Source organism: Prionailurus viverrinus, chromosome C1 (genome assembly GCF_022837055.1).
Source record: "Prionailurus viverrinus isolate Anna chromosome C1, UM_Priviv_1.0, whole genome shotgun sequence".
Classification (NCBI taxonomy): Eukaryota; Metazoa; Chordata; class Mammalia; order Carnivora; family Felidae; genus Prionailurus; species Prionailurus viverrinus.
In genome coordinates this window covers 58,681,871-58,696,153 of record NC_062568.1, presented here as the reverse complement: position 1 = coordinate 58,696,153, position 14,283 = coordinate 58,681,871, and the positions used below count along the sequence as shown (strand labels likewise).

Sequence of the window (14,283 nt, the reverse complement as noted above, 5' to 3'; positions counted from 1 at the left end):
ATGGAGTCAGCTGATATTTCCACAGTTTGTTTGTACAGCTCAGAGACAACTTTATGAATGTCATACCCTTCCTTGACATTATAAGCCAAATGGAGACAAGTGGAAATATATGCTATAGGCCTGCCTAATAATTGGCACGTGTCAGGATCATATTTTTAAAATATTAAACTGATGCTATTTTGGTCTCATAACCTTTAGTAATTCCTGGTTTCCCTGAAGCTCCCTACATATAGCCTAGAAGAAAGAGGCCAACTGAGTCTCTTCATCAGTTCACAGAAGACACAACTGTTTCCAAGCAAAAGCAAAGGGACTAAGGGAAGCAGCTTCCGGGGTACCCGGGCGTAGGCGACCACAGCCACCCTCCTCTTGTGATGGTAGGGGACTGTGTGCCACATGCTGCCTGTGGTTTGGGCCGGGTCTAGGCCCTACAGGAGCAGCCAATCTCCACCACAGGGCAGCAGCTTCCTGGAGTAGAAGGAAAGAGGGGTGATTTGGGTCTCAGTACCCTGGCAGCTATTCTGGCTCCTACTCCAAGTCACCCTCGGGGTTGCAATTCGGATACTCCCCAGGGCAGCAGGAAACCCACCCCGAGGGTTCTTCAAGGACATCTACACCCTTTGGATCAGGGTGTGGTGGAGAAAAAAGAATGTCTAATGAGTTGGAAAGTTACTTCAAGCCTTCAATGCTTGAAGACCCTTGGGCTGGCCTTGAACCCATATCTGTAGTGGATTTTAACCAACAATACAACAGTATTCAAACATTCAGAGGCAGAAAAGGAAGATACTTTTGTTAACATTTCTGAAATTCATCTAGAAGCTTCCCATGTCAGGAACATCTTGGACAAAACTTTCACTTGTGTAATTACATTGAACTTAAGATGGTGACTTTGAATATTTAGTTGGGTCTTCTTGATATTTTTCATCATATCAAGTATTGTTGATATTAGAGAAGACATACAGTAGAATAATTTGCAGTATTTAGCTCTTTAGAAGTGCCTACCACATTTTAGAGAATTTACAGTTTCCAAATATTTCACGTTGACAGTTATATAATGGACATTTGTCTTTCAATGGTTTTCCAATGTTTTAAAATAAAACATTTTGTCTTTTTGGAAAAAAAAAAAGCAAAGGGACTAAGTTGCAAGTGTTTGATAAGGTACAGTAATGGTTTTGTTTTGAATTGCAACAAGATTTGACTGGCAAGATATTAGCCAAAGCCCAAAAGACTTTTTTTTTCCTTTTAGAGTTTTATAACAACAGTGCCATTTAGAAAGTAAGGAAGGGCAGAATTTTAGCCCCACAAGAAGGATTAAAGACCTTTCTAGGTTGGGGGAAGAGGAGAGTTCATATACATAGTCTGTTCCTTGGTTCCTTCCTTTTACCCTGGAGGAAATTCAGGCAGTCCCAGAATTTTTCTGGACATTCTTACATAACAAAAAGCCCAAATGGTTACATCAAGTTGCAAACAAACTATCAATTCAGGAAAAAAAAAGTAATCAGGTAATAAAAGCAATCTCAAGTAATTATCAATTTAATTTGATTTAACAATTCAACTTTCCCCTCTTTCAACTGGGGTCTTTATAGGTAGCCCCAAAGAATGGAACATGATGCTATTTCCCCAACATAGGCTTCTACCCCTATCTTGCTACCTTGCTAGCTGTGTTTTCTGACTCATCAAAGGTCAAAGCAGGAGGAGGAGAAAAGGGAAAGAGGAGCAGGGAAGGAGAACAGGAAAGTTAGTACTTGATCAAGACTATCCATGGTCCTTGCCCTCTGGTCTGACAGATGTCCAAAGCTGGCTCTAACTTATAGTACCTTTTGTGAGCCCCTTCAGAAATCCTCACTGGGAATATTCAACTTCATTTCTAGTCCTGGTGAATGCATTTTCCTTTGCCTAGCTGCTCCACCTCAGCATTCCACCATCCATCCGTTCTCTCCCTTGGGTTCCTATCACTCAGTCCAGGCTTAGACAAGATTTAAAAGAGCCCCAGGTCTGTTCTTTCTCCCAATGACTGTATCTGATGGAGTAAACACACACGCATCCTTTGCTCCCACCTTGGATCAGCTGGATAGTCCACATTCCTGCCTTTTACATTTTTCAGTCAGAAGTCAGACACCAGTCCACACTGCCACCCTCCTCCCCCAAACTGCATGAATCATGTACCAAGATTTCTGAGAAACTCTTCTCTCCAGGTTTGAGATGAGGGAAAACGAGGTACAGAAAACTTACAACAGAGCTCTGTTCAAAAACATCCTCTGTCAATCCCTTCTTCCCATTTCCAATGCTATCCTTTAGAACTTCAATATGAGAAAGGTTTAGAAACTTCCTTCAAATTTTACAAATTCTATTCTGTGATCTCACAATCCACTCTGCCATCCGGCATTTGTCATTTTAGGATCCCAGCTTAAACTTCCATTTATAGATCCTATTACAAGTGTTTTCTACTATTAGAGGAAACAAGGACTCATGAACAACATAGGTTAAGTATAGAGGGGGAAAAAAAGAAAGTTAAATGTTAACACATCTAAGTTATGACTAAATATTATCCCACCTCAATTCTTATTTGCCCTCAGTACAATATATGCATGTAATAAGAGAGTCCTGGAAAACAGGGGTCCACAAAAAAAAACAAAAAAAAACCCCAAAAACAATGGAAACAGAAAGCACCTCTCTGGAGAAAAAGCAATAAAAGAAAAGGATAAACAAGTTGGCAACCGTCTGCAAAAAGATCAGGTGTCCTCTCCTCCATCAACATCAAAATAGTTTGTGTACCCATAGCTCGGCAACCCCAGAAAGATGTATGGAGAAGAATTTAGTGAGTCGATGCCTACTGCTCCATCTGTATCTTCAATGGAAGTAAGAGGTAAAAATGTTCACAACCATAAAGCAAACAAACAAACAAAAACAAAAACAGCAGAGTCAGGAGCAACAGTAAAGGGAAATGATGGTTCTAAGGGAGTGAACTTGGGGCGCCTGGATGGCCCAGTAAGAAAAGCACATGACTCTTGACCTTGAGGTTGTGAGTTCAAATTCCCAGATTGGGTATAGAGATTACTTAAATTAAAAAAAAAAAAAAAAAAAAAACAAATGGAGTGAACTTGAAAGAAAATTCTGAATTACAAGATTTGCTGCTTGCTGGGCATCTCAGGAAATGCTGGGTGACAGCCCAGACTGAGTGTGCCCATGAGCTTAACTACCCACCTATAAGAGTTAAGTGAATTATTTGTAAATTAGATAAATGAGTTATACAGTGTGGAGTCCTACATGTGTGAACTTAACTTCCTAATGTTTGATATGATTCCATTTACTAATGTTCTTAATATAACTTCATTGTCAGTATTAAAAACACTGTTTCAGATGTAACCAACAGCTCTAAGAAAGGGGAACTACACCACCCAGCAACATTCCATTAAAGCTGGAGCAACTCACGAAAGACTGGACAGAAAAAGAGAACATTAGTATTTTAACTCTTGTGCAATTCTTGTGGTTGCTGTTAAAGTAATATGCTGGAAGGAGAGTTCCCAGGGTGGTATCAGCAGAATTAAGGACCACCACATGAAGCCTTGCTCACGGCTTATCCGTGTGTTTAGAAATTTGCTTCTACTAGGGGTGCCTGGGTGGCTCAGTCGGATGAGCATCAGACTTTGATCATCAGGTCATAATCTCATGGTTCGTGAGTTCGAGCCCCACATCAGGCTCTGTGCTGACAGCTCAGAGCCTGGAGCCTGCTTCAGATTCTGTGTCTCCCTCTCTCTCTGCCCCTCCCCTGCTCATGCTCTGTGTGTGTGTGTGTGTGTGTGTGTGTGTGTGTGTGTGTGTGTGTGTCTCAAAAATAAATAAACTTAAAAAAATAATAATAATTAATTAAAAAGAAAGAAATTTTGCTTCCACTCAATAGTCATCTCTTAACCTAGTTTTCTTCCCCTGGAATCTAATGAATCTACTCCCTTTGATCCCTTCTATTTTATTCACTATTGCCATGTAGCAAATTACTCCATAAGTTAGCACCTTAAAACAACCATTTTATTATGCTCATGAATTCTGTGAGTCAGGAATTACAACAGGGCACAGTGAATAAGACTTGCCTCTGCTTCCATGGTATTTCATGTCTTAGATAGGAAGATTCAACAGCTAGGACTGACTTTCTGGCATGGGAGGGAAAGAAGTGCTAGTTACCTAGAAGTATAATCACTCACATGTCTGGCTGGTGATGCTGCCTGTCAGATCTTAGCTGGTGCTGAGCAGCTACACATGGCATCTCGTGTGACCTAGATTTTCTCCCATCATGGCAGCATGGGAACTTACATGGTGGTTCAGGGTTCCAAAACCTGAATCTACATTACTTCTCTGGCCTAGCTTCAGACATCACTTCTGCTGCATCTATTGGTTAAGTGAGTCACAAGCCAGCTGAGATTCAAAGGAAGGGGAAATGTACTCTCTCAATAGTAGGGGTGTCAAAGAAATTGCAGCCAATTTTTAAAAACTGCCACACTTTCTTGACCATCACTTGAACACATGCAAGATTATCCTAAATGAACATCTACTTTTATTTTTGTCATTATTTCCCCATTTTGAGTTATCAAAGTAAGGTAAGGCTTCTCTGAGAGAAAGCACTGTTTTCCTCTCCACTTATCACCTCAACCTTGCCAAGTATACACACAGGCACATAAACATACATACTCACACACTACAGTTTTCAGAGAATTAATTAAGCAATGAACTTTAAGATTCAGGAAAATGGTCAGAGTCCATTTTTTTCCCACTGCAAAGGGAAGCAAATCTTGAACTGTTCACCATCAACAAAATTTACCTTTTCCTCTTTCAGAAAATCTTAGCAAGCTTTCTTTTCTTTTTCTTTTTTTTTTTTTTAATATACATCCAAGTTAGTTAGCATATAGTGCAATAATGGTTTCAGGACTAGATTCCAGTGATTCATCCCCTACATATAACACCCAGTGTTCATTGAACAAGTGTCCTCCTTAATGCCCCTTGCCCATTTAGCCATCCCTCCATCCTCTTAGCAAGCTTTCTATCAACTATTACATCAATTGATCCAATTTTTTTAAAAACATAATTAATTTTCCCACCAACCATTGTTTCATGGTATACAATTATATAAACAATATTTCAAGGTAAATATTCTTTCTAGTCCTTAACAGAGAAGTTCAGTATTTAATCTATTAGTACTAAAATCATTCTTATCTTCTTTAAAATATGTACTTTATATATTTTCTTAATAACCAAGTGAACAATGACTATTGCTAAAGAAGTTGAGAAAAACATATTCACTTTGAAACATTTTTTCTTTAATCAAAACTGTTGCTGGAAAGCACTATATTGCTTAGAAGCTCTTCATTATCCTTCAAGAACAGGGGTACCTGGGTGTCTTAGTAGGTGAAGCATCCCACTCTTTTTTTTTTTTAATTTTTTTTTAACGTTTATTCATTTTTGAGAGACAGAGTATGAGCGGGGAAGGGGCAGAGAGAGAGGGAGACACAGAGTGTGAAGCAGTCTCCAGGCTCTGAGCTGTCAGCACAGAGCACAGAGCCTGACGTGGGGCTCGAACTCACGAATTGCAAGATCACGACCTGAGCTGAAGTAGGACGCTCAACCCACTGACCCACCCAGGTGCCCCCCATCATCCTTCAAAGAAACACTTTTTCTGATTGTATTTTTGTCTTGAGTTGAGAGGCATATATTATACAGTCCAATTTGATACAATGTTTGCATAAGAATCACTCTAGTTCTTAGCAATCCTTCTTTTGTGGCTTCTTGGAGTGTCATTTGCTGCTCCCTGATTATGGCAAAGCCAAGGACTTAGAGGATAACTGCCCTGCCCACAGATCAATGAAAATGCAAAAAGGAAATACCTGTAACTTTTATTTAGTAAATTTACCAAACTATTCTATACTTGTTTTTACCAGATTATGCAAGGATAATGCAGGAATTTCAACCATGTCCCTGAATGGACAGTGATAAGCAGCACTGACAGTGAAATGGAAGAAACACAAAATGCTCCAGGGTTATCCAGCCTCAGTTGAAGTCATTATCCCAGGGGAATGAATCCATATCTCACAGGAGAGTTTACATTTACAAGGCTAGTTTAGAGGAAACTGATGTAAAGCAGAATATGAATGCCATAGGAAAGACTCAAAATGCTTTGGGGATTAAAAGGGTAAAAAAATCACATACGTTAGAGGAATTATGAAAGACCTCATAGAAGAAGTGGCTACACACAGACAGCCAACCAACAGTTTAGGGCTCCACCCTTAAATATAATGAATGCCTAAGATTCATCAGATGTTTCTGGAAAACAGCAACATGTTTTAGAAAGACCCAAACAAGCAAATAATATGAAAAGAAAGGGAGAAAGAAAATTTAAAATTTTTGAGGAGTGGGAGGGAAAAGGAGGACACAATACAAAGAAGAGATAAAAACTTATAAAGAATAGCTTCAGAGAAATGAGAAGATGTAGCCTGAAAAAAAAAACAGGTACAAAGAAAACAGATAATCCAAGAACAGGAAAGACCTCTTGGAAATTAAACATTTGTATACTAGGGGCATCTGGGTAGCTCAGTTGGTTGAGTGTCTCACTTTTGATTTCAGCTCAGGTCATGATCCCAGGGTTGTAGGACTGAGCCCCGCATCAGGCTTCACACTGAGCATGGAGCCTGCTTAAGATTCTCTCTCGGTCCCCTCCCCCACTCACACACACACTTTCTCTCTCTCTCTCTCTCTCTCTCTCTCTCTTAAAAAAAAAATCTATACACTAAAAACTTTCTAATTAAATAGAAGGATTAGAGGGGTGCCTGGGTGGCTCAGTCGGTTAAGCGTCCAACTTCAGCTCAGGTCATGATCTCGCAGTCCGTGAGTTCGAGCCCGCGTGGGGCTCTGTGCTGATAGTTCAGAGCCTGGAGCCTGTTTCAGATTCTGTGTCTCCCTCTCTCTCTCTGATCCTCCCCTGTTCATGCTCTGTCTCTCTCTGTCTCAAAAATAAATAAACGTTAAAAAAAAAAAATTTAAATAGAAGGGTCAGAAAATAAAGTCTTTCCAGAAAGTACAGAAGAAGAAAGCAGGGGAACAGGAGAAAGTTACAAAAGATAAGAAAATTGAATAATCAGTCCTGATTATGGAACATCTGATAGTTATGAGTACCAGGAAGAGGAAAAAAGACCAAATGAAAGAGTGATAATCTAACAAGTAATTCAAGACAACTAGTGGTGCTGAGGGCAGAAGTCTGTAGACTAAAAGGACTTGGCCAAGTGACCAACACCATTAATTTCAAAAGCCCCATTCCGGGGTGCCTGGGTGGCTCAGTCGGTTAAGCGTCCGACTTCGGCTCAGGTCACGATCTCGCGGTATGTGAGTTTGGGCCCCGCGTCGGGCTCTGTGCTGACTGCTCAGAGCCTGGAGCCTGTTTCAGATTCTGTGTCTCCCTCTCTCTCTGACCCTCCCCTGCTCATGCTCTGTCTCTCTCTGTCTCAAAAATAAATAAACGTTTAAAAAAAAAAAAATCCCCATTCCAAGGACAGCATCACATAAGTAGTGACTACTGGGGATAACATGAAAATCCTTTAAATCTTCAGAAGAGAGAATAAAAGATCACATACAAATGTTCAGAAATGAGAATGGTGTTGATCTTCTCAATAATGACCTTAGATGACAGAAGACAAAAGATCAGAAGTCTTAAAGTTTTTGAAAGATAATGACTTGCAACTTATAATCAACTTAGAATTTCCACCTGGCTAGGCTTTAGAGTGGACTAAAAAGCATTTACAGACATACAAAGGGTAACAAGTTTACTTCCTTTCTTAGAAAGTTAAAATGTGTCCAGCAAAATAAGTAAATAAATCAAGAAACAGAAAAATCATGGTTTCCAAAAACCAGGGTATCTACTTTAGGAATGAGTCAAAAAATAGTTGCAGGATGACAGCCAACACAGAGAACCAGTCAAGAGGACTCTGGGAGGAAATTCCCCAAAAAAACAAAGTTAATAAACTATGTGACTTGCCTAGCTTTGGAGAAATTATTGAGAGGAGTTTGACAAATCTCATGGAAAAAATTAAGGATAAGTACTGAAAGGTGCACAAGCATAAAGCAAATGTTACCAGTCAAGTAGGACTGGTAACCAGTCAAGAGGACTCTGGGAGGAAATTCCCCAAAAAAACAAAGTTAATAAACTATGTGACTTGCCTAGCTTTGGAGAAATTATTGAGAGGAGTTTGACAAATCTCATGGAAAAAATTAAGGATAAGTACTGAAAGGTGCACAAGCATAAAGCAAATGTTACCAGTCAAGTAGGACTGGTAACCAGTCAAGAGGACTCTGGGAGGAAATTCCCCAAAAAAACAAAGTTAATAAACTATGTGACTTGCCTAGCTTTGGAGAAATTATTGAGAGGAGTTTGACAAATCTCATGGAAAAAATTAAGGATAAGTACTGAAAGGTGCACAAGCATAAAGCAAATGTTACAATCATCAACTCCAGGAAGAACAAGCACAAGAACTCTAAACGCAAAGAAATTAAATCATAATACATTATTTGGCTCAGGAGTAAACAATATTTACATAGTATGATGCTATCCAATTATTGAACCAAACATTATAATTCTATTATGATGGTGGAGTGCTGCTGTCTACCCAATATTCCTTCCTTCCCTGTCCCACCTTCTTCCACTTAGGTTTTGTTGTTGTTGTTGTTGTTGTTGTTATGTTTGTTTATTTATTTTGAGAGAGACAGAGACAGCGAGTGGGGGAAGGGCAAAGAGAGAGGGGAGAGAGTGGGGGAGAGAGTTCCAAGTAGGCTCCCTGCTGTCGGCACAGAGTCTGACTGGGGCCCAAACTCACAAACCATGAGATCATGACCTGAGCTGAAACCAAGAGTTAAATGTTTAACCGACAGCCACCCAGGTGCCCCTTCTACCTAAGTTTTGTTCAGGTATCTACAATTTTCTTTCTGCCAACATTCTTTAGGAGAGGTTGATCCCAATACCACACCCAAAAGGTAAATCTAGTTAGTCCCAATCATGATAATCCCATCCATCCCTTCAGTTGTGATAGTTTTAGGAAGAGACTTAGATCCAAGTCAGTTAGTTGAAGGGCTTCTTAAACAGAAGTGCAAGGAAGAGTCAGTCTCCTCTTCTTTCTGTGGATATATGTTAAAGACAACTAAATTTGCTACCACCATTCAGCAATCATGAGGGCAACTTAAAGACAAAGTCAACACCCCAACAATAGGAAAACAAAGCTCAGAAGTACTCATGTTTTGATGATGCACTGAATTATGCAGCTTTGAGAGACACTGTGTTTAGATTTCTGTTAAATAGAAATAATAAATGTCTTTTTTAAGCCAGTAGAGTCAGGGTTTTCTGTAATCCTCACTTGAAAGCATTCTAATTGTTTTGGGGTTTTTTATGGTGGGGGTATGCAGAGGAAGGAGGGTGCAGCCTGATACTCTGAGTACTAAACTGTTAAATCCACATCTACCATAATAGGACATATATAATATACTATCTAAAAGTATTAAATCAAGATAAAGCAGTATAAATTCCACATTTAGAAACACAGAGGCAAATACTTGGAAAAACAGTTAAAATACTAAATAGTGGGTAGTTTTAGGAAGTTAGGAATAAGAGTTGCAGAAAAGTGAGGTAATACTATTTATTTTTAATTATGTGGATGATTACTTTGATAAAAATAAAAAATAATTACAATAAACAAATCAGCAAACAAAAATACAGATGTGATTTTCCAAGGTAACTGTAAAGAAAGGTTGAGCACCCCATGTAGCTATCAAAGTAGCTATTAACATCCCACAAAAGCCAAACCAACTAGTCTTCAAGAAGTTAATATACTAGTCATAACCACATGGATCTTACAGTACCAATGGTTCAGATTGGGGAGCAACCCAAATCTTTTTAACTACACAATGGAATCCTCAGATGGTGTCAGACAGAATTAGAACATGATGATATGATTGCAAGGTGACATGATGAAGGCTAGGTTAAGGTCACATGACTTCTCAGAGTTCTTTCCCCAAGTTATTTGCTAACTGTCAATTTCATTCTTTTTTTTTTAATTAAAAAATGTCTTCCTGCTCTCATTTCTCTATAATGCAAATATGAAATTTTGCACTCAAGATCTCAGTATTTTTTTTCTTTTTTCAAATTTTTTATTTAAATTCTAGTTAGTTAATATACAGTGCAATATTGGTTTTAGGAGTAGAATTCAGTGGTTCATCACTTAATAAAACACCCAGTGCTCATCATAACAAGTACCCTCCTTAACACCCATCACCCACCTCCCTCCATCAACCCTCAGTTTGTTTCCTAAAGTTAAAAATCTCTTATGGTTTCCCTTCCTCTCCCTTTTTCCCCCTCCCATATGTTTATCTCTTTTGTTTGTTAAATTCCACATGAGTGAAATCATATGGTATTTGTCTCTCTCTGATTGACTTATTTCACTTAGCATAATACACCCTAGATCCATCCACGTTGTTGCAAATGGCAAGATTTCATTCTTTTTGATGGCTGAGTAATATTCCATTATATATATATATATATATATATATATATATATATATACGCACACACACACCACATCTTCTTTATCCATTCATCTGTCAATGGACGTTTGGGTTCTTTCCATAGTTTGGCAACTGTTTATAATGCTGCTATAAACAACAGGGTGTATGCACGCCTTCAAATCTCTATTTTTGTATGCTTTGGGTAAATACCTAGTAGTGCAATTGCTGGGTCATAGGGTAGTTTTATTTTTAACTTTTGAGGAATCTCCATATTGATTTTCAGAGTGTCTGTACCAGTTTGCATTCCCACCAACAGTGTAAGAGTGTCCTCCTTTCTCCACATCCTCACCAACATCTGTTGTTTCTTGTGTTAATTTTAGCCATTCTAACAGGTGTGAGGTGGTATCTCATCATAGTTTTGATTTGTATTTCCCTGATGATGAGTGATGTGGAGCTCTTTTCATGTGTCTGTTAGCCATCTAGATGTCTTCTTTGGAAAAATGTCTATTCATGTCTTCTACCCATTTCTTAACTGGGTTATTTGTTTTGTGGGTGTTGAGTTTGATAAGTTCTTTATAGATTTTGGATACTAACCCTTTATAAGATATGCCATATGCAAATACCTTCTCCCATTTCATTGGCTGCCTTTTAGTTTTATTGCTTTTTTCCTTTGCTGTGCAGAAGATTTTTATCTTGATGAAGTCCCAGTAGTTCATTTTTGCTTTTGTTTCCCTTGCCTCTGATGATATGTCTAGTAAGAAGTTGCTCCTGTCAAGGTGAAAGAGATTACTGCCTGTGTTCTCCTGTAGGATTTTGATGGTTTCCTGTCCCTTACATTTAGGTCTTTCATCCATTTTGAATTTATTTTTGTGTACAGTGTAAGAAAGTGGTCCAGTTTCATTCTTCTGCATGTTGCTGCCCAGTTTTCCCACCACCATTTGGGTTTTTTTTTTTTTTAATTTTTTTTAACGTTTATTTATTCTTGAGACAGAGACAGACAGAGCATGAATGGAGGAGGGCCAGAAAGAAGGAGACACAGAATCTGAAACAGGCTCCAGGCTCTGAACGGTCAGCACAGAGCCCGATGCGGGACTTGAACTCACGGACGGTGAGATCATGACCTGAGCCAAAGTCAGACGCTTAACTGACTGAGCCACCCAGGTGCCCCTACCCACCACCATTTGTTGAAGAGACTGTCTTTTTTCTGTTGGATATTCTTTCCCGTTTTGTTGAAGATTAGTTGACCAAGGTCTCAATATTTTAAAGGGCTATAACTGAAAAAAGATATTTTCATCAAACTTCCATGATTTTGTAACTGTCGTAAAACATTAAGGTCAGGTGAAAGCATCTGATTTTTGATAGTCAAAGGAAAAAGAATGTAAGATTTGGAGGGAAGAAAAACTTGTCATTTTATCAAATAGTCCGGATGAACTCAATTTATTTATCTCTTGATCTTTGGCAAATTAACAAACAGGATATTAAAATTAACATTTTAAAACAAAATCTCATCACTGATTTCAGCAGTAACATTGCTGAACATTTCAGCAGTAACATTGACCACCAAATGTTTTACCAGATCAAATAATGAAAATGACTGAATCAGATTTGCATTCCCATCTTGTTCTCTGATCAGCTCTTGGTGAGGTGGCCCTGAGTCTGCTATAGGAAGGAGGTACAGTCATTCTCTAGGATCTGGGAGAGGTAGGAAAGGGGGACCAAGACATTGGGATGTTGCTATTAGCATCCTATTAACTCCAGTACTTCTTCTGGTCTCAGTTTATTTCTCCAGGAAGTCCTCCTTAACCTCTAGACTAGGATAGGCCCTCTGTTATACACTCTTATGACACCCTACCCTTAGCACAATGGTAATCAAATAATTGTTTCTGCATTGAATTGTTTCATGTCTACCTCCCTACTAGAGAGTAAGTTACATGAATCACAGATTGGATGTATTTGGTTCATTTTTACATTACCTGGCACGATGCATGGCATATTATTGTACGTGGCCAATAAATATTTGATGAATAATTGAAAAGGGGGAAACAAATGGTTTTAATACACGTTAAAATATTTTCAGCCTAGGGGCATCTGGGTGGTTCAGCCAGTTAAGTGTCCAGCTTCAGCTCAGGTCATGATCTCACGGTTCGTGAGTTTGAGCCCCACGTCAGGCTCTGTGCTGACAGCTCAGAGCCTGGAAGCTGCTTTAGATTCTGTGTTGCCCTCTCTCTCTCTACACCTCCCCTGCTCACACTCTGTCTGTCTCTCTCAAAAATAAATAAACATTTTTTAAAAAACCTTTAAAATATATTCAGCCTTACGGTAAAGAAATAGAAGTGAAAACATCAATGAAATACTATCTTCTACTTTATCAAATTGAAAAGCTCAAAAAAACTGAAAATATACTGTGCTGTTGGCAAGAGTGAAGTATGACGGGTGGCCCCTGTTGGGGCTGCTATACGTTTAGCAACACATAAGAAACTTAGCAAAATAATTAATATAATTCAAAACTTAAATGCATATACCCTTTCACCCAACAATTTCACATCTAACATTTTATTCCACCACTGTGCTCTCATTTCTATTCAAAGACCCTTGTACAAGGAAGTTCATGATGATTTTGCTTGAATAGAAAAAGAATCCTAAAATCATATAATAAAGAGAGTTAAATATCCCATGTCTTTAAGGTAGAGCCGGCCTCCTTACAGGCAGCAGTGGTGAGGGAAAGTGAGTGAGGATTTCAACTTTGCCACTGGCCTGAGAGGTTTTTTTGGCATGAAGGGTTGCAATGTCAGAGAAAAAGCAGCTGGTGGACTTAGGTCTCTGGGAGGAGGACAACGAGTTCAGGGAGTTCCCCAAGGAAGACTGGGCTGGTTTAGATGAAAATGAAGAAGCAGATGTCTAGGAAAATAACTGGGATTTTGACAATGTAGAGGGTAACTTCTCCAATCTGATATGAGGTAAATCAGAGACACATGGTTATAAGATGGAGACCTCATAACATCTGGAAGTGTTGAAGCAACCTAAGCTTGAACTTGTTACTAAATTCTAGGACAGAGAATCTAGGATGGGACAACTAAAATGTGTTTATTTCATTACCTGCTTGGATTTTTTATTTTTGTTTTTGTAACACAAAACATAAATGTTTTGATCTAAAAAAAAAAGAGTTAAATAAATTATGGTACAGCTATGTAATAAAATACTACACAGCAGTAAAAGAATGAGTTATATATATTTATATACTGATTAAAATAATAACCAAGACATATAAGTGGAGACAATAAAATGCAAAAATATAAAACAATGTTTATATTATATTCCCCTTTATTGTTGTGGTTTTTAAAGGAGATATATGTGCATATAAGATATATCTGGGAACCCACATGAGAAAATGGTAACAGAAAGTTGCTTCTGGTGCAAGAAGACTGGGAAACTGGACACTGGGACAGAAGAAAAATTTTCTTTTCACTCTATACTTTTTAAACTGTTCACATTTTTTAGCACGTATATTAATACATTTTTAACATAACAGCTTGTTGAAAAATCTAATTCTTGAAGGAATATTTTTCTAGACCACATGAATGGTCTTTCCACGTAGAGCTTTTAATCACTCTGCAATTATATATACATAAGATGACTGGATTTTGATTTAGATTATCTTGAAGATGTTATCCTTAATGTACACTTATTATTTGTCTCTGTTTTTTAAAATTTTTTTAACATTTATTCATTTTTGAGAGAGAGAGAAACAGCGTGTGAGTG

General features: G+C 38.3%; 1 protein-coding gene and 1 pseudogene across 1 annotated transcript; both read left to right on the top strand.

The window, feature by feature from the left end:
• Window positions 1–490: 490 nt before the first annotated feature.
• Window positions 491–793, top strand: LOC125171618 (M-phase-specific PLK1-interacting protein-like; the record flags this gene model as incomplete). The annotated part of the gene is made up of 1 exon (XM_047868813.1): window positions 491–793. A coding segment is annotated over one exon (303 nt), but the record flags the coding sequence as incomplete, so codon positions are not given.
• A 12,516-nt stretch (window positions 794–13,309) lies between these two features.
• LOC125173233 (26S proteasome complex subunit SEM1-like) lies at window positions 13,310–13,522 on the top strand (annotated as a pseudogene).
• The last annotated feature ends 761 nt before the right edge of the window (window positions 13,523–14,283 follow it).